Consider the following 20,052-nt stretch of genomic DNA (forward strand, 5'->3'; position numbering starts at 1 on the left):
AAATCGTAGCTGAGAACTTCCCTAATCTGGGGAATGAAACAAACATTCATGTCCTAGAGGCAGAGAGGACCCCTCCCAAGATCAAGGAAAACAGGCCAACACCCCGGCATGTAATAGTAAAACTCGCAAATCTTAGAACCAAGGAAACCATCTTAAGGGCAGTTAGGGGGAAGAGATTCCTTACGTACAGAGGGAAGAATATCAGAATAACATCAGACCTATCCACAGAGACCTGGCAAGCCAGAAAGGTCCAGCAAGACATATTCAGGGTACTAAACAAGAAGAACATGCAGCCAAGAATACTTTATCTGGCAAGGCTGTCATTTAGGATGGATGGAGAGATGCAGAGCTTCCAAGACTGGTAAAAACTGAAAGAATATGTGACCACTAAGCCGGCCCTGCAAGAAATATTAAGGAGGATTCTACAAAAGGAGAAAGACCCCAAGAAGTGATATAGAAAAGAAATTTACAGGGACAATCTATAAAAACAAGGTCTTCACAGGCAACATGATGACAATAAATTCATATCTTTCAATAATCACTCTCAACATGAACGGCCTAAATGTTCCCATAAAACAGCACAGGGTCGCAGACTGGATAAAAAGACAGGACCCATCCATATGCTGTCTACAAAAGACTCATTTTGAACCTAAAGATACATCCAGACTGAAAGTGAAGGGATGGAGATGCAACTTCCATGCCAACGGACCTCAAAAGAAAGCTGGGGTAGCAATTCTTATATCAGACAAATTGGATTTTAAACTAAAGACTGTAGTTAGAGACACAGAAGGACAGTATATCATTCTTAAAAGGTCTATCCAACAAGAAGATCTAACAATTATAAATATCTATACCCCCAACATGGGAGCAGCCATCTACATAAGCCAACTGTTAACCAAAATAAAGAGTCATATTGATGATAATACGGTAATTGTAGGAGACCTCAATACTCCACTCTCAGCAATAGACAGATCATCTAAGCAGAAAATCAACAAAGAAACAAGAGCTTTGAAAGACACACTGGACCAGATGGACCTCATAGATATATACAGAACATTCCACCCTAAAACAACAGAATACTCATTCTTCTCAAATGCACATGGAACTTTCTGCAGAATAGACCACACACTGGGTCACGAATCAGGTCTCAACCAATACTAAAAGACAGAGATTATTCCCTGCATATTCTCAGACCATAATGCTTTAAAACTGGAACTCAATCACAAGAAAAAATTTGGAAGAAATTCAAACACTTGGAAGCTAAAGACTACTCTGCTCAAGAATGTCTGGGTCAACCAGGAAATCAAAGAAGAACTTAAACAATTCATGGAAACCAATGAGAACGAAAACACATTGATCCAAAACCTATGGGATACTGCAAAGACGGTCCTAAGGAGGAAATACATAGCCATTCAAGCCTCACTCAAAAAATAGAAAAATCCCGAATTCACCAACTAACTCTACACCTTAAAGAACTAGAGAAAAAGCAACAAATGATGCCTAAGCCACGCATTAGAAGAGAAATAATTAAGATTAGGGCAGAGATCAACGAATTAGAAACCAGAAACACAGTAGATCAGATCAACGAAACTAGAAGCTGGTTCTTTCAAAGAATTAATAAGATCTGATAAACCACTGGCCTGACTTATCCAAAAGAAAAGAGAAAGGACCCAAATGAATAAAATAATGAATGAAAGGGGAGAGATCACAACTAACACCAAGGAAATAGAAACAATTATTAGAAATTATTATCAACAACTATATGCCAATAAACTGAGCAATCTGGATGAAATGGAGGCCTTCCTGGAAACATATAAACGCTGAGACTGAAACAGGAAGAAACTGACAACCTGAATAGGCCAATAACCAGTAACGAGATTGAAGCAGTGATGAAAAACCTCCCAAAAAACAAAGAGTCCAGGGCCTGTTGGATTCCATGGAGAATTCTACCAAACATTCAAAGGAGAAATAATACCTATTCTCCTGAAGCTGTTTCAAAAAATAGAAACAGAAGGAAAGCTTCCAGACTCATTCTATGAGGCCAGCATTACCTTAGTCCCCAAACCTGGCAAAGACCCCATCAAAAAGGAGAATTTCAGACCGATATCCTTGATGAATATGGATTCCAAAATCCTCAACAAAATCCTAGCTAGTAGGATCCAACAATACATTAAAAGGATCATCCACCACGACCGAGTGGGATTTATCCCTGGGATGCCAGGGTGGTTCAACATTCGCAAATCAATCAATGTGATAGAACACATTAATAAGAGAAGAGAGAAGAACCATATGGTCCTCTCAATTGATGCAGAAAAAGCATTTGACAAAATACAGCATCCTTTCCTTATTAAAACTCTTCAGAGTATAGGGATAGAGGGAACATTCCTCAAGTTCATAAAATCCATCTATGAAAAACGCACAGCGAATATCATCCTCAATGGGGAAAAGCTGAGACTTTTCCTTTAAGATCAGGAACACAACAAGGGTGCCCACTCTCGCCACTATTGTTCAACATAGTACTAGAAGTCCTAGCAACAGCAATCAGACAACAAAAAGAAATAAAAGGTATTCAGATTGGCAAAGAAGAAGTCAAACGCTCTCTTTTCACAGACGACATGATACTTTATGTGGAAAACCCAAAAGACTCCACCCCCAAATTACTAGAACTCATACAGCAATTCAGTAATGTGGCAGGATACAAAATCAATGCACAGAAATCAGTTGCTTTCTTATACACTAACAATGCAACTATAGAAAGAGAAATTAGAGAAACAATTCCATTTACTATAGCACCAAAACCATAAGATACCTCGGAATAAACCTAACCAAAGAGGTAAAGGATCTAAACTCTAGGAACTACAGACCACTCATCAAAGAAATTGAAGAAGACACAAAAAGATGGAAAAACATTCCATGCTCATGGATTGGAAGAATAAACATTGTTAAAATGTCTATGCTACCCAGAGCAATGTATACCTTCAATGCCATCCCGACCAAAATCCCAATGACATTTTTCAAAGTGCTGGAACAAGCAATCCTAAAATTTGTATGGAATCAGAAAAGACCCCGAATCAACAAGGAAATGTTGAAAAAGAAAAACAAAGCTGGGAGCATCACGTTGCCCGATTTCAAGCTATATTACAAAGCAGTGATCACCAAGATAGCATGGTACTGGCATAAAAACAGACCTATAGGCCAATGGAACAGAATAGAGAGCCCAGATATGAACCCTCAACTCTATGGTCAAATAATCTTCAACAAAGCAGGAAAAAATATGCACTGGCAAAAAGACAGTCTCTTCAATAAATGGTGCTCAGAAAATTGGACAGCCACATGCAGAAGAATGAAACTTGACCATTCTGTAACACCATATACAAAGATAAACTCAAAATGGATGAAGGACCTCAATGTGAGACAGGTATCCATCAAAATCCCAGAGAACACAGGCAGCAACCCTTTTGACATCAGCCACAGCAACTTCTTTCAAGATACATCTCCAAAGGCTAGTGAAACAAAAGCAAAAATGAGCTTTTGGAACTTCATCAAGATAAAAAGCTTCTGCACAGCAAAGGAAACAGTCAACAAAACAGAGGCAACACACAGAATAGGAGAAGATATGTGCAAATGACATCATAGATAAAGGGCTGGTATCCAAGATCTATAAAGAACTTCTCAAACTCGGGTGCCTGGGTGGCTCAGTTGGTTAAGCGACTGCCTTCGGCTCAGGTCATGATCCTGGAGTCCCGGGATCGAGTCCCACATCGGACTCCCTACTCAGCAGGGAGTCTGCTTCTCCCTCTGACCCTCTTCCCTCTCATGCTCTCTGTCTCTCATTCTCTCTCTCTCTAATAAATAAAATTAAAAAAAAAGAAATAAAAAAAAAGAACTTCTCAAACTCAACACCCAAGAAAACAAATAATCAAGTCAAAAAATGGGCAGAAGATATGAACAGACACTTCTCTGAAGAAGACATACAAATGGCTAACAGACACATGAAAAAATGTTCATCATCATTAGCCATCAGGGCAATTCAAATCAAAACCACATTGAGATACCACCTTACACCAGTTAGAATGGCAAAAATTGACAAGGCAAGAAAGAACAAATATTGGAGAGGTTGTGGAGAAAGGGGAACCCTCTTACACTGTTGGTGGGAATGCAAGTTGGTACAGCCACTTTGGAAAACAGTGTGGAGGTGCCTCAAAAATTTAAAAATAGAGCTACCCTATGACCCAGCAATTGCACTCCTGGGTATTTACCCCAAAGACACAGATGTAGTGAAAAGAAGGGCCATATGCACCCCAATGTTCATAGCAGCAATGTCCGCAATAGCCAAACTATGGAAGGAGCTGAGATGCCCTTCAACAGATGAATGGGTAAAGAAGATGTGGTCCGTATATACAATGGAATATCACTCAGCCATCAGAAAGGATGAATACCCAACTTGTACATCCACATGGATGGGACTGGAGGAGATGATGCTAAGTGAAATAAGTCAAGCAGAGAAAGTCAATTATCATATGGTTTCACTTATTTGTGGAACATAAGGAACAGCGTGGAGGACATTAGGAGAAGGAAGGGAAAAATGAAGGGGGGAATCGGAGGGAGAGACGAACCATGAGAGACGATGGACTCCGGGAAACAAACTGAGGGTTCTAGAGGGGAGGGGGTGGGGGGATGGGTTAGCCTGGTGATGGGTATTAAGGAGGGCACGTTCTGCATGGAGCACTGGGTGTTACACGAAAACAATGGATCGTGATCACTACATCAAAAACTAATGATGTACTGTATGGTGACTAACATAATAAAATAAAAAATTTAAAAAAAGAAAGAAATGAAGGACATATAAAGATGTTCCCAGACAAACAAAACTGAGGGAGGTCATCACCCCGAGGTCTGCCTTACAAGAATATAAAAAGGTCTTCCTCAAGCTGAGATGAAAGGGTGCTAATTAGTAACGTGAAAATATATGACTATATACAACACACGAGTAAAAGTAAGTATGTAGGCAAATTCAGATTCCTCTAATAATATAATATGATGGGGTGGTAAACTCTTTACTCTGTATGTAGATTAAAGGACAAAAGTACTAAAAATACCTAGAGCTACACCAATTTGTTAATGGACATACAATAAAAAAGGATAATGGTGGGGCATCTGGGTAGATCAGTCGGCTGGGTGTCCAGCTCTTGATTTCGGCTCAGGTCTTGATCTCAGGGTCATGAGATCGAGCCCCACATCAGGCTCCGCGCTCAGTGGGGAGTCTGCTTGAGACTCTCTCCCTCTGCCCCTCCCCCAGCTTGCACTTGCTCGTACACACTCTCTCAAATAAACAATTAAAAAAAAAAAAGAACATAAGCTCACCAGTAACAAGAAGCTTGAAAATCTAGAAAGCACATACTAAGATATTTGAAATAAAAATACAACTCTCGGTCTTGGGTTCTCATTACAGCCATCTTGCTAGTGTCAGAACTGAACGTGTGCACTCAAGTCCCACTTCAGGAGAAGCAGTGTGTGTAACTTCCCTAGTAATCCACCTTTAAAAAAATAAATAAATAAATTCCAAAGCCAGAATGAACAATGACTTTCTCAAGGCTCCTCTGGGTGGGAGCCTAGCTTTGTAACATAGTCAGTGACATTCCAGAAATGCCAGGTTTTCCTCCAGAAGTTTGCCTCGTGGTTCTGCCTTCTGACGCCTGTGCCTTTTCATATGCCTGTCCACCCGCCACCCTCCCCACCACCTACATGTGCATGGAACTGCAGATCAGTGAACTGTTAGACATCTAATGTTTGAATTTGAGAAACTGGCAAGTTTACAAAGCAAAATGTGCAGTAACAATATGCTACCTTCAGGGAAAAAAGTCTATAATTACTAGGAAAGAAAGGCAAAGAGGGAGAATAGTGTGACATTTTTAGGCATAATAAATTAGGAGGTGCTTGTTTTGTTTAGAGCTTCAAGATCTCGCCAAGATGGACATGTTTTTAATACTGTCGATTAGATTAGCTCCGGTCCTTCTGTTTTTATATATTGACCTCTTTCTTGTAACAGAACTCTGGCCTTGCCTTTTCCTTCCTCTGTTACAGGGGATTAATGAAGTCTCTTCTTACTTTGGTTTCCACGCACCTGTTTGATGTTAACTAATTAATAAAATACTGAGGTCGTCTTTCTACAAATAGTAATGCTTCCTTACACGGAGAATTTCTTTTTGCAGATTTGCCTTGCTTTAAAATATCATTGGCACATTCCTAACAAACTAAACGAGAACTAAGTGATCATGTTATGATGTGGGTTCTTTTAAATAGATTGTAGTCCTGTGTAAAGAACTGAACAGATCAAGTGTTGGATTTTGTCCCCGAGAGGGTCAGAGTCAGCAGTGCCTTTGTCTGAGCGGGCACTGGGGCTGTGAGGGAGGGCACAGCAGTCCTGGGGCACTCTCGCAACACGTGTCAGTGAGCTCCGACCACTGCTGCCTGGGGAGGTCAGGAAAGCCGCTGTGCTCCTACCTGTCACCAGAGTGTACAGAAAGCCCGAGTGTTGCCCACAATGCAGTGCTTGGTTCTTGAATGCCTTTGATCCTTATCTAGAAATTCTGCTAGCATATGTCATATAACTGAGGTATGGTCTTTTATTGCTGCAATTAAAACTTTTCAAATGCATTATACTATCTCCACCCAAGCTAAAAGTCCTGAGCATTGTTTAAAAAGTAAGGTTAGTGATTTGTCAGATGCCGTGGTTGACTTGAGGGGCTGCCTGCTCCCACACCCACCTACATGAGATTTCTCTTACTTTTTTCATTGACATCTCACCAAACAGCATAATGGTCTTAAAGTTTGTTTAGTCCTTTGACTTCCTTTATCACATAGAGATGGCAAACATTCTGTTGCTAACTTGAAGTGGCTCCAAGCAGCAAGACTGGGGGGATATTAAACCAGTAAAAGCTTATCAACTGATTCATTGATATGCTGTAAATTCCAGGCTTTTCATTTTGCTTTTGAGGGTGGTCATAAGTCAACACATTAGTAAGCAATTTGCTGACATCCAGACGGATCACTTAGAGAGGCCTCCCGGGCAGACAAAGTTCACCTGGGTACTTTTGTTAGTATATTTTTTTTTAATGTTTAGCCAGTATGTTACTTGTAAATGACCAGTAATTGCTTTACATATCAATAAGCTAAACTCTTACTTATCAAATATCTGAAATATGAGACTTAAAAGGAAAAATATATGAAGACGTTCATTCTTTTTGAAACTGAATATTTTACACACTTTGTTTCTGTAGAATTAATAATCATTGGTTTAAAAACTAGAACTCAACTGTCTTTTTTTTTTTGCCAGTTTTTGCCCTTTCAATTACTAAGGACATCTGACCCAAATAACAATAAGGAAATAAAGAAAGCAAGAAGGGGCTGAACACATAAGAACTTGAGATTTAAGAAATAGTTAATAATAGCTACACTTAGGACATGGCTTTGAATTGGCCGCAATAGGTGGTTGATAAGTATATGTTGATTTAACGTTATAAATATCACCCTTGCTAACTTTTGAATATGTGAAGCTACAAGAATAAGGTCACACCAGTTCACTTTTAGAAATCTGCTATAAATATATACTGAAGGATTTTCAGTATATGTATTAATAAGCTAATGTCCATGTTATGATTAAAAGCTAAACGCCAATGCTTTGTTGAATCTTGATAGTTGGAGATAACTTCATAGGTCCTCATAGGCACTGTTCTTTTTTTTTAATCCCAAAAAGGAAACTGTACTGCACTCCTTTAGAATATGTACGTTGGGGCATATATGTGTCCTCATTTCTAATCTACTGTAAACTTAAAATCAAGATTTTTAAATGAATGCTAAGGGCCTTAGCAAGAATCAGGGGCTTCTCTGAATCTAAGGAACTCATTCGAGGAGATAAGAAATACACACAGGAAAAAGATAACAGCATCCAGCCAGTGCTAAGTGCCCAGGGCAGTGAGAGCTGAAGAGCGCGCTCGTGAGAGGAGCCCACGCACGCTGGGCATACACGCAGCCTTCAGGGGCCACTTGTGTGGGGAAGGCATGGAAAAACCAGAAAGCAGGACAGTTACTCATGGGACTCTGTAAATGACTGGCCGGCTGGGAAATTCCTACAGGAAAGTAATGAGAAGAAAGCTTGGCGCAAGGCCCCAAGGGATCTCACCCTCCAGACTGAGGCCCAGGATGAGGACTTCGGGACCCACAACGAGGTGGTGAGGCCAGTGCTCCAAGAAGGCAACGCTGGCATCAGAGGACAGGCCCCCTCCCCACCCCACCCTGCTCCCGTTGGGTCTCTGAGCCCTCCGCTCAGCCCTCCTGGTTCCCACCCGGCCTTCCTGCAAGCTGGGGGCCCCCTTGTTAAAGGTCACCTGGGTCCCCGGCTCACTCAGCCATTCCCACCCTGTTGTACCAATCCCGTTAATCATTCACCGCGCAAACACTGAATGGTAAAGTTATTTAGTTTAGATTGAATAACCTACATTTTAATAGTCCTTAACCACCAATACATATAAAAGGAATTGTTACTTTTCTCATTTATGAAATGCTTTTAATTGCAGCTAAGAAAGAAAGTATGATTTGTGGACAAGTGTGAAAATGATACTACGTTTGTTAGGCAGGCTGAGTAGATACGAAAATACAAATTAAACTGTTCCAAGCCCCTTCCAGTGACTGATGCCTGTGGTTCTGCGCTTTGCAAAACTTGTCCACCTCCCTCCCTCCCCCCCCAAATCCCTAGGGCCACCTCCTGGGGAGGGGGTCCCCATCTGCTGCACCCGCCTTCCTGCGGGACACACAACAAACAACATGTGTCGTTAAGAATGTAAATTTCAAAAAGTAGTGAGAGTCAAAAGTACAAAGAGATGCAGGGGACAGGGAGCCAAGGAGGGAGCAAGGGGTTTTAGGGCAGGGGGGCTGCTGAGATGACAGGGGCCGGGGTGGGGAGGCGCGACCCCACACTGGAGGGACTCTGCACAGACAGGGTGAGTGGCCCTACGCCTGCACCGGGGGAGGTTCCCATGTAGGGAGTGCGGGTGCAGCAGTGGCCGGCAGCTGCCTGCACTCCTGTAGAGGTGAGAGCAGTAGGAGCTCTACCTAGGCACTCAGCAAACGGTTGGCCTGAGAAAAATCTGGGACACGGGAACACTGCCCAGTGAACACTCGGACCCTTGTTCAAAACCAAAACTTTCTTCTCTGGCCATTCTCAGTCTGCCTGCCCCCCACCCCCGTCTCAGTCTGCCCTGGTGGTTTTTATCTGCTATTTAATGTTGTTCCAAGCAAAGAAAAAATTTTGAATTATCAGCATAAATTGTATGCTGTACAATGCCGATTTTAAGCGCAAATATAAGAGCATTTAGTTCATATGTGGAATCTCCAAAATTACAGTCTGCATCTCCTACCTCATACATGTGTATTTAACTCATATGCAGAGAGATAAAATGCTAAACAAAACTGAGTCTGAGCCCTCAGCTCCTCATGCCTCCCTTTCCTTCTGCACCATCACCTCCGGTGGGAGTGGCACGCTGAGGAAAGGACATGAAGGGCTCCATCCGGGAACCAGAATTTAGGAGGGAAAGGGAGCATGGGGACAGCCTGAGGCAGAAAGGCTATGAATTTTTCACATGGGAAGGAGATACACAGACTTAAAAAGCCCAAAGAACCTCAGTATGTTTTAAAAGGAAAAGGAAAGGGAAAGGGAAAGGGAAAGGAAGGGAGGGAGGGAGGGAGGGAGGGAGGGAGAGAGAGAGAGAGAGAGAGAGAGAGAGAGAGAAAGAAAGAAAGAAAGAAAGAAAGAAAGAAAGAAAGAAAGAAAGAAAGAAAGAAAGAAAGAAAGAAAGAAAGAAAGAAAGAAAAAGAGAAAGAAAGAAAGAAAGACATGTCTAGTGAAGCTGCAGATTCGCTGGAAGTAACAGCAGAAGCCAGAGGACTGAGCATGACATCTCAGCTGGCCTGGGATTCTACATGTACCAAATGAAAATTCCAGTCAGGAACAGAGGCAAGGGGTGCGTGGCTCGCTCAGTCAGAGGAGCGCGCCACTCCTGATCTCAGGGTCATGAGTTCAAGGCCCACACTGGGCACTGAGACTACTTAAAAAAAAAAAAAAAAAAGGCAAAAGACAATTTCAGAGAAAAATGGGGAGAGTGTCACTAAAATGTCTCCACTAAAGGAAATTCTGAAAGATGCCCTTCATGAAGAAAGAAAATGATCCCAGATTCCAAGAAGCAAGAAGGGGTGAAGTGCAAAGAAAGTGGTAAAAATGTGAATAAATCGAATCGGCACTGACTCTGTAAAGCAAGACTACTAATGTCTTCTAGGATTAAAGGAGAGGAAGAGAGAGCCTGACCACACCAGAGTGACATACCTCCAGGAGACTATCCCGGTCAGGTGCTCCAAGATCCTTGCTTATGTGAGAAGAGGAAATTCTGATGGACTTTTGACGTTAATAATTTCAATATGCATTCCCAAGGTAACCGCTAAAAGAACTGAAATGGAGTTTTAACCTTCAAATTAGTAGAGAGAAAACTAGAGATAGAAATTTCCACTGAAGAAAAGAGCAGAGATCAAAACAAACCGACGGCAGGACAACTAGAAAACACAGAACGAGCAATCTCCAGACTGAATGTGCCAGTGAGAACAAGCCCAGCTGTGGGTCACTCAGAAGAGACTCTGATGCATGAAAAGAAGAACAACATGTGTGTGATATATGCACAGATACACAAGCACACAGAAAACTCGACACAGAAAAAGATGAGGTACTGACATCAGAGCAAACAGACGTGAAGCCAAGGCACCGGGAGCAGGACACACGGAACACCCACCAGCAACTGTAGCCACATGCTCTTTCAAAATACAAATAGACCATCTATAAAACAGCCCGTAAATATTCTCATCACACTGTAAAGAATTAAAATGTGTAGAGCATGGTCTCTGACCACAGTGTACTTAAGCTAGAAGTTTAAAATAATTTTTAAATAACTAGAAGTATCTCACACATTTGGAAATTCAGAAACAGTTCTAAATAACCTGTTGGTAAAGAAAACATGGTAACAGAAACTAGGAAATATTTTGAATTGAATTAACAGCAAAATACATATCAAAACTTGTGGAATATGACTAAAGCAATATTTGTTTCTTCTATACTAGGTATCTTTTGCAGAATCAAATATTTGAGTCTAGAATTAGTTTATAATTCTCACATATTATAACATATCCTGAGCATGTATTTGTTTTGCTGTATGACACCAATTAGCATTCATATTGGCACACTGAGCATTAAGACCCATCCTCCCCCGATTTACTGGCTGCATCTGCAAAAACTGGCAAGCCCATGTTTTCCACAAGCACCAAAGCGCCTGCCATGGTCATGCACATCCTAAGACCTTGAAAAATGCTAAGATGGAGTGGGAACCCTTGAAAAACACCATAGGGTGTAACAGCCTGAGGCCCAGCACTCCCAGCCACCAAGTCTGTAGTAATAAAGGCAACGAGGCATGTGCCAACAGCCCTGGTGAAGGCAGGAGGAGACGCACCTGGGTGCGGTGACACTTAGGGTCTCACCAGGGCCCCTTGGGAGTCACCAAACACAGCTATTCAGAGCATATCAGCTATGTTTCCATCTAAGGTGCTTTATCGCAAGCTGCAAGAACTCATCCACATGTCAGAACAGTCGGGGTTCCTGCAGTCATCCGGGCAAACATAGATCTATTATCACGCATAACGTATCCGTTAATATAACATAAATGTGTGTGCGCACGCGCGCACAGCCTCCACAGTTACTCTGTCGCTCTCTAAGGGACCTCTGAAAGCTCACAGTGATACCTAACACCTGGAGTTTGGAGGTCACACCCCCAGGAAGGGTGATGAAAGCTGTGGTACGTAACTTTGACTCTTATAATCAAGCAGGTGAATTCTGCAATAGCAGTTCTCAAACTTGAGCAAGCATCAGAGTCCCCAGGTTCTGACCCAGCAGGTCTGAGGCATGGCTGGGAATCAGCATTTCTAACAAGCTCGCAGGGGATGCCAAGGCCGCTGGTCCCAGCACGACTGTTGAGAATGAGCTCCCAAGTCAGTCGTTCACACTCTTGCATGTTCTCCAGACAGCACTTCTGTGTCCAGAAAACATTTCAGAATATGCCTCATAACCTGAAATCCTTTGTAAGGTCTGGAATAGAATGTGACCCCTTTTTTCTGAGGCATAATTTTGAAGAAAGAAAAGATCTTACATTCTATTCCATGTATATACAGGAAATCGCTCTCATGTCAAGAAAACTCACAGAGCACATGGATCATGAAACGTGAATCAGAAGGCCATCATACAGATTTCCAAGGAACTCTCCCTTTTACGCAGTAGGGAACTCTTCTCTCAATCATTTGTTTAGAGATTATCAAATAGTCGAAGAGCCAAAGAACAAAGAAAATTAAAATCAAAGCCCTAGGATACACTGTCAGTTGAAGAACTTAAATTAAGCTCCAGCTGCCTGGCAATTACAATTAGGGTCAGCGTGAAATAGAATTTGATTCATAACAGAAGAGCATCTTCCTCCAAGCCTCTAAATACAAATGTTCCTTGACTTAGGATGGCACTAGGTCCTGATAAAGCCCATCATAAATCAAAAATATCATTAAGTCAAAAATGCATTTCACACACCTAACCTAGCAAACATCACAGTGTAGCCCAGCCCACTTTAAGTGTGCTCAGAGCGCTCACACTAGCCCACAGTTGGGCAAAGTCCTGTAACACGAAGCCTATTTGACAGTAAAGTGTCGAATATCTCCTGGAATGCACGGCACGCTGTCCTGAGAGTGAGGGCCGGGCCGGCTGTGTGGGTGCAGACGGCTGTCGGTGTATCGGCCGTGGCCCCTCGTGATCGCGTGGCGGCTGGGAGCTGCGGCCCCCGCCCGGCATCACGGGGGGTGGATCAGACCACGAAACCGCGTATCGCTAGCCCGGGAAGAGAGCCACATTCAGAACTTGGAGCACGGTTTCTGCTGAGTGTGTATCGCTTTCGCACCATCGTGAGGTCGAAAAACTGCGAGTCAAACTACTCTAAGTTGGGGGGCATCTGTATGGCTAAAAAACAATTGCAAACAAACCCCCAAAACACAGGTGCCTGGAAGATCCCCACACACACCATTAAAACCCCAACCACCAGCCACGTGGGCGCCTGTCATGTCCCAGCATCGCCTTTCCCTGAAACCCAGCAGTCAACCTGCAGCAGCCGGGGACAAAGGCCAGCAAGGGCACACTCACCACAGCTGCCCTCCCTTCCTGTGTGTGTCCACGTCTTCTTAGGGGAGTAAGAAGCGGAAGGGTACACTTCATCCCTGAAGGCACCTTCTGGGGTCTGGCCTTGGAGCAGGAGCTCTGGAGGGGACTTACATACTCTATTCTGCCAGCTGGGTCCACATAAAAACAAACAAACAAAACACACACATGAGAGCTGTCCCATAGACTAGAACGCTTGAGAGCTGGGAAGTCCTACATCATCATCACTCATCTAATTGTCTCTGAGTTCTGAGAGGTTTCGTTCACATCACCAAGCCCAGCAACATGAGACAGGTGTGATCACTCAGTCAGGACACTTCTAACTGCTGGAGCAAACGACCCCCCAATTCCAGTGACTCAAAGTAGCAGCTTTGGTCCCACCCACGAGGGCAGCATGCCACCCTGTAGGATGCGGGCACTGTCCCCTGCAGCCTTTTGCTGTGCCGTCCCTGGGGGGGCAGAGACTGTGTGCCCAGGCCGGAGACCCCACCTCCGTTTGGAACGGCTATGTCACGTGGCCCCACCTAGCAGGGGAGGAATGGGACTGTGGTGTTTCTGGACGCGATGCCGACTTCTGTAGAGAGCTCCGTGCTGGGAAAGGACCAGCGAGAGTAAGAAGGTGACAGCCACGACAGCCCTCGGAACGGATGGTTCCGTAGCTTTACATCAGTCTTCAGACGTTCAGCAAAGGAGCCCCTGGTGCGGCCCCGGCTGAGCGAGGTCTCCGTGCCTCGGGCGCTATGGGCATTCTCCGACGATCCGCATCTATGCAGTAATGTTCGCATGAGCCACCAGCCACAAGCCGCAGGTGCCTGTCGAGTCCTTGAAGTGAGGCCAGTCCAAATCGAAACAGGCTAGAGACACACAGGATCTCAAAGACTTGACAGGAAAAAAAGAACAAAATATCTCATTCATAGTTTATTCAGTTGACGTATTTTGAAATGATAATATTTTGGATATGTTGGGTAAAGTAAAATATTAAAATTAATTTCACCTTTAAAATTTTTTTTAATGTGGCTTCTACAGGTTTTAGGATTACAGATGTGGCTCATATTACATTTCTTTTGGACAGGGATGATCTAGAGTAACTAGCTCTTACATTTAGAAAGTTCTAAAAACAATGATATTTAAAGGAGTTTTTCTAAGTGTATCACACTATTTTGAGAAGATAAAGAAAAGTAATACAGTCCATCCCAAAACTTTTTTTAATTTGAATATAGTTGACACACAATGTTCCATTAGTTTCAGGTGTGCAACCGAGTGACTCACAGGTCTATACAGCACGCTGTGCTCACCACAAGTGCGCCCCCATCCGTCAGCACGCGACACTGTTACCCCACCAGGGCCCAGATTCCCTCTGCTGCGCCTTTCATCCCCGGGACTCGTCCGTCCGTAACTGGAAGCCTGTCTCTCCCCCAGCCCTTCACCCACTTTGCCCATCTCCCCACCCTCCTTCCCTCGGGCGGCCACCAGTTTGTTCTCTGTATTTATGGGTCTGTTTCTGCTCTGTGCTTGTGTGTCTGATTGGTTTTAGATTCCTCATGTAAGTAGAATCATGTGAAATCCGTCTGTCTGTCTGACTTATCTCACTTAGCATAATAGCCTCCGGGTCCATCCGTGTGGTCTCAAATGGCACAATCTCATCCTTTTTATGGCTGTGTAATACTCCTGTGTGTGTGTGTGTGTGCGTGTGTGTACCACATCTTCCTTATCCATTTATCTATGGACGGACACTTGGGCTGCTTCCATATCTTGGCTACTATAAACAATGCCATAGTAAACATAAACAATGCATGTATCTTTTCAAATTAGTGTTTTCTGGGCAAATACCCAGTACTCAACTATTAGATCATATAGTAGTTCCAATTTTTTGAGAAATCTCTATACTGTTTTCCACAACTGCTGTCCCAATCTACATTCCCACCAACAGTGCTGAGGGTTCTTCCCAAAAACTCTTTCATAAAAGCCATTCGCTCTGCCCCCACCCAATGCCCTAGCTGTTTCCAGTCTTCTCAAAAGAATTCCTCAACTATGATCGCCTTTTCTCTGATAATCCAGATCTTTACAAACTAATTGAAAACCATGAAACTATTCTTCCTTCCAAGCCCATCTAAGGAGACTGACTTCTGGACTCTTGAAGCCCTTTGTAATCACAAAATCACTTTTCTATCTAGGCATTGCTTCTAACGTGTTTGTTCCTGTTCGTGCAGGACTTATGGCAAGATGGGCAAACCATCTAAAACCTGTAGAACTGTAACCAAGACACTAACAAAACAATAACTGTCTTAATAAAACCCCTACTAAAGATTTAGATGTGTTAAATTTCTAATAAACCAACAATTGTAGGACCTTTTCCTTTTTGAAAAGAAGCGATAGCATCTTTGGAGAAACCAGGGAGAATCACACAGTAAGTATTTCCAAATCAGAGCACAGACCAAACAGAGTCTGGGGGACGAAAAGAGAGTGAAGGGTGCCATATGAAGCTACTTTGCAGTTAGCAACTGTGACTTCTACATGATGTAGGCATGTTCCACTTTGCTAATCAGATATGAGCGAATTCTCACTGCAAACCCCTGCGCTGTAGCCGAGAGTCTGTAGTAACTCTGCCTCACTCTGGCAATTCCAGCTTGTGTCATCAGGAGGGAAAGCACACCAACCCACAACCAGCTGAATCGTTTGCCTGAGATCACTGTGTTTCTCTAAATCCTTTTATATAAAAAAAAAATGAAGTACTTTATAAAAAAAAGTGTACTTTATAAAAAGAACTGAGCGGGGGCGGGGGGGAGGGCATTAGAGAACTCTATTTAAGGACAGTACTTTTGAAGCAAACTTTTTAAAGTTTGCCTACCATAATGCCTCCATTATGGTAGACTGGCAAGGGAAACAATTTTAAAATAAGTCCTAAAGATGTGTTCTATAGCAAGGGGCCATACAAGTGTCCATAAATTGATTACCTCCCATAAAGGGATTTTTAAGGTCCTTAGGCAATGGGAGTTTTCAAGTTATGATTTTAGGGCTTTGCTGAGAAAAGCAGAATGAATAACTAGTTTAAAAGAGGGGATAATCTTAGATTTCCTTTTTTTTTTTTATGGTCACGCTAAGATGGTCGTTCATAGTCTGCAACCACACTGGGAAGCCAGCTGGCAAGCAAGGGGCAGGAAGAGTGCTGGTTCCCTGGCCGGGCAAGAGCTCAGGGGCACTGTGGCCGCGCGCAGTGAGCGCCCTGCCTACAGATCAGAATCCATGCTGCCACAGCGGGGTGATAATCCCTTTCTCCTCTCCACTTCCCTTTCCCTTTTATTAGCTCTCAACTTTTAATTACAATGTATTCCTTGTTAACAACCACCAAGACTTAAACCAGGTGGACCTTTTGAATCTCTTTGCATCAACTATCTGGACATGGCTATTACGTAAATATGCATATGTCTGTTTCCCCAAAAAGTCTTCTTCAAAGGTAGAGACCTGAGGAAAGTTAGTAAAAAAGGTGGTCAGGACTCAAGAAGGTGCTTCCCTTGCACCTACAGGTAGAACCCTCCCCCCCCCCCGGGGGCATGTTAATGCACTGCCTCCTGTGTCCTGTCCAGTTCACAGAGATCAATCACCGCATACTGTGCTCCTACAACACAGACATAGAGGACCTCTTCTGGGAAATCGACCACTGCCTGGCCACAAACCGAAGTGTTCTTCAGCAGCTGGAGGACAGGTGTGGCCGTGAGCTCACAGAAGACGACTGGGAGAAGATCCAGATCCAGGTAGGCGTGGGTCACTCACTGGAAGCAGCAGCCCCCAGGAGTCTGGGTGACATTAGAGTGGAGACTCGGGGACCCTGTGGTACAGACCCTTCTGCCCTGGCTGTGCGTGTACCCTGAACCTTTGTCATCCAGGCTGGGGGGAGGCCAAGGCCCTTCCAATGGACACTGCTTTGATGACGCCTTTTTGTGAATAATGAAAACACCAAAGGGAAAAGACCACCCCACGCGTTAGCTGCCTGGTCTTCTTTCAAGCCCTAGCCTGCCCTCCTAAGGCATCTGTAGTACCTCGGGAAAAGGGGAGACTCAGAATTCAACAGAGGAAAAACTTACTTAAGAAATCATTAAAATACGAAAATTTATAAAGAAGTTTAGCAGCTATGTAAGGTCAAGGATTTTGAAAAAGACCACTCTCTATTGCTCAACTAAAAGGAAATCTGTATCATTAGTGTTCAGCATTTTATAAAGCATTTTTGTTTTAAAACTGCTTGTCACAGGCAGGTTACTCTCCCTTTCCATTTTCCACAGGACTAACAGTATATGTACAATTAGTGTTATTGTAACACAGGATGAAACCTCATTTCTAGAAGGTCCATGTCTCTTGGTATATACAGTTCTCACTTAAGTTTAGGAAGCTTTCCATCATGACAGAGCTGCTACCTACACACGACAGCTCACGTCCTCTCCTGTGCCGCAGGCTCTGCACCCGGAGACCTCTGAGTGCCCCATCTGCCTCACCCCGCTGCCGGCCAGCAGTGACGGTCACCAGGACCCATCGGAGACGTGCTGCAGCCAGGCTTCCCGGGAAAGAGCCCTCCTGCCCTGCTCACATGTGTTCCACCACACGTGTCTCCTTGCTCTGGAGGAGTTCTCACTGGGGGACAGCTCTCCTTTCCATGCTTGTCCCCTCTGCCGCTCTGGCTATCAAAAGAAAATTCTTAAATGCTGAATTCACAGTCAGGAAAAATTCTATCATTCCCGGGCGGTGGTGGGGGGCGGATTTACCTCAATCTTGTACCAGCTGTATGAGTTTGGGGTTAAGTGCTACAGTGTAATCTGCTCTCCAATGAAATATACTCTTAGTTGTACATAGGAACCCTAAATATATTTTAAAAGCTGACAACCTATCCAGTTTTAGTCTTTAGTTTATAAAAATTTTTAAATTGATGAGTTTAATCAGTTGAAATAAGTGAGGAATGGATAAAAACTTGAGTTTCAGAGGTTCTATAATTTAGTGACTTGCTATGCTTCTAGCTGATCAGTTGGGATTGCTCCAAACAGCAGGATCACTCTCTTTCACGGTCGTCTGATTAACTGGCCTATTTCCACGTGGTCCTAACTGGCAGCTGGGGGACCTGCCAGGACGGTCGCAGCACACTGTTCCCATGCTCCCCCGTGTACACGCTTACCTAGATATACCTGGTGTCTGACCAACAAGCTGGTAACCTAAAAACAGTCTTCAAGTTGTCTTGGGCCCTCTGCCATTCCTAACATTTGTTTTGTAGTAATTGCTTTATTTCTATGGGATAAATTACTATTATACTTCAGCACTTCAAATATGTAAACCCAAAGTATAAAAATAAAATATTCAGTGGTATTCAACATCAGAAGATGGCAAATCACATTTTAATGACTTAGAGCCATACTATTTTAGCTTGTACGTGAAGAAGAAATGCATGAAACCACTTTGATGGGAAGCATCTGACTCTGGTTTACTCTTCCTGGGAGCTTGGTTGTTTACAGTAACAAAGGACAGTTGTGTAGGTCAGGTGCCTAGCTGCTGTAGCAGGTAAGGCCCCACCTTTCAGTGGCTCACAGGGAAAAACCGTCCTTTCTGAGCCCCACAGCCCATAGGCAATGGGCTGAGGGCTGAGGGGCTGAGGGGTTGCTCTAAGTGGCTCCTCTGCCCTGAGTCTGTGGGTGTTCTCATTGCTGCGGAAGAGCAGAGATGTTCTATGGCCCATGCTTGGGCAAACGGGTGCACATTCCTTCAGCCACAGCTAACGATGGGGCAGAGCCAGTGAGTGAGAACCCGGGAGGAAAAAGACGCAGGTCACCAAGCCCAGGTACATGCATGTCAAGGGTGTAGGGCAAGCCTGATATCTTATGGAAAGAAGTAAAATATGTATTCCTATTTTTTTTTAATCTCATCCTTTTCAAATGCTGGTCTGATATGTTTTATTTATAAACAGCTGTATACACACATATCATTTATGAATACATACACATATATTGGGCTGTGCTCATTTCTTAAATGATGGAATATCCCATTGCAAAATTTGGACAAGAAAAATTTGCCCAAAATTTGTTACAATCGTCCCCCTTCATCCATAGGAGATGTGTTCCAAGACCCCCAGTGGATGCAGAAAACTGCATATGGGGACCAAACCCTATTTTTCTACTACATTTTCTCCTATACATACATACCTATGATAAAGATCAATTTATAAATTAGGCTGCAGTAAGGAATTAACAATAATGATAAATAGAACAACATACTCTAATAAAAGTCAGGTGAACATGGTCTCTCTCTCCAAATATCTTCTTGTGCTGTACTTACCTTCTGGTGATGATGAAGTTGTAAGATAAAATGCCTACAAGACAAGGTGAAGGAAGGTGAATGATGTCGGCCCTGCAATGCAGCATCAAGTTATACTACTGGTCTTCTGATGACCCGTCAGGAGGATCATCTGCTCAGGACTATGGATGGGGGGGTGTAGAGGTGGGGGGCAGCTGTAACTCAGAGTGCTCTGAACAAGAAGTAAGCACTTCTCTCCTGAGGCAGCAGAGGGAAGCTGCTCACAGACCTCAGACGTCCATGCAGAAGGCCAATGAGGCAGACGTTTCTCTCTCCGTGCCCTGACAGGAGAGCAGAGCCGTGTGACCAACGCCTGGGCGTCTGATTCTACTGCCCCAATCTTGGAACCTGGAGGGAGAGTCCAAGGTTGCATGGGTCACTCATGTGATGTGACAGAGTCCACTGACCCCCGTGTGCGGCCACATCCCAACACTTGTTCCTGG

The 20,052-nt window shown here is 43.6% G+C and overlaps 1 protein-coding gene across 2 annotated transcripts in view; it reads left to right on the forward strand.

Moving 5' to 3' along the window:
- The window catches only part of RNF32 (ring finger protein 32), a 45,958-nt gene extending 27,978 nt beyond the window's left edge, over positions 1–17,980 (forward strand). Inside the window, exons 7-9 of one of the 2 annotated variants that reach the window (XM_028094671.1) lie at positions 16,867–17,034; positions 17,729–17,772; positions 17,824–17,980. In XM_028094671.1, the coding sequence (XP_027950472.1) occupies positions 16,867–17,034; positions 17,729–17,772; positions 17,824–17,980 (369 nt within the window). Of the gene's footprint in view, positions 1–16,866; positions 17,035–17,728 lie in introns of both variants that reach the window. The other variant, XM_028094670.1, reaches the window with a different exon arrangement.
- Positions 17,981–20,052: the final 2,072 nt, after the last annotated feature.

Source organism: Eumetopias jubatus, unplaced genomic scaffold (assembly GCF_037043125.1).
Source record: "Eumetopias jubatus isolate StellerSeaLion01/CBP00866 unplaced genomic scaffold, mEumJub1_p1.0 scaffold_14, whole genome shotgun sequence".
Lineage (NCBI taxonomy): Eukaryota > Metazoa > Chordata > Mammalia > Carnivora > Otariidae > Eumetopias > Eumetopias jubatus.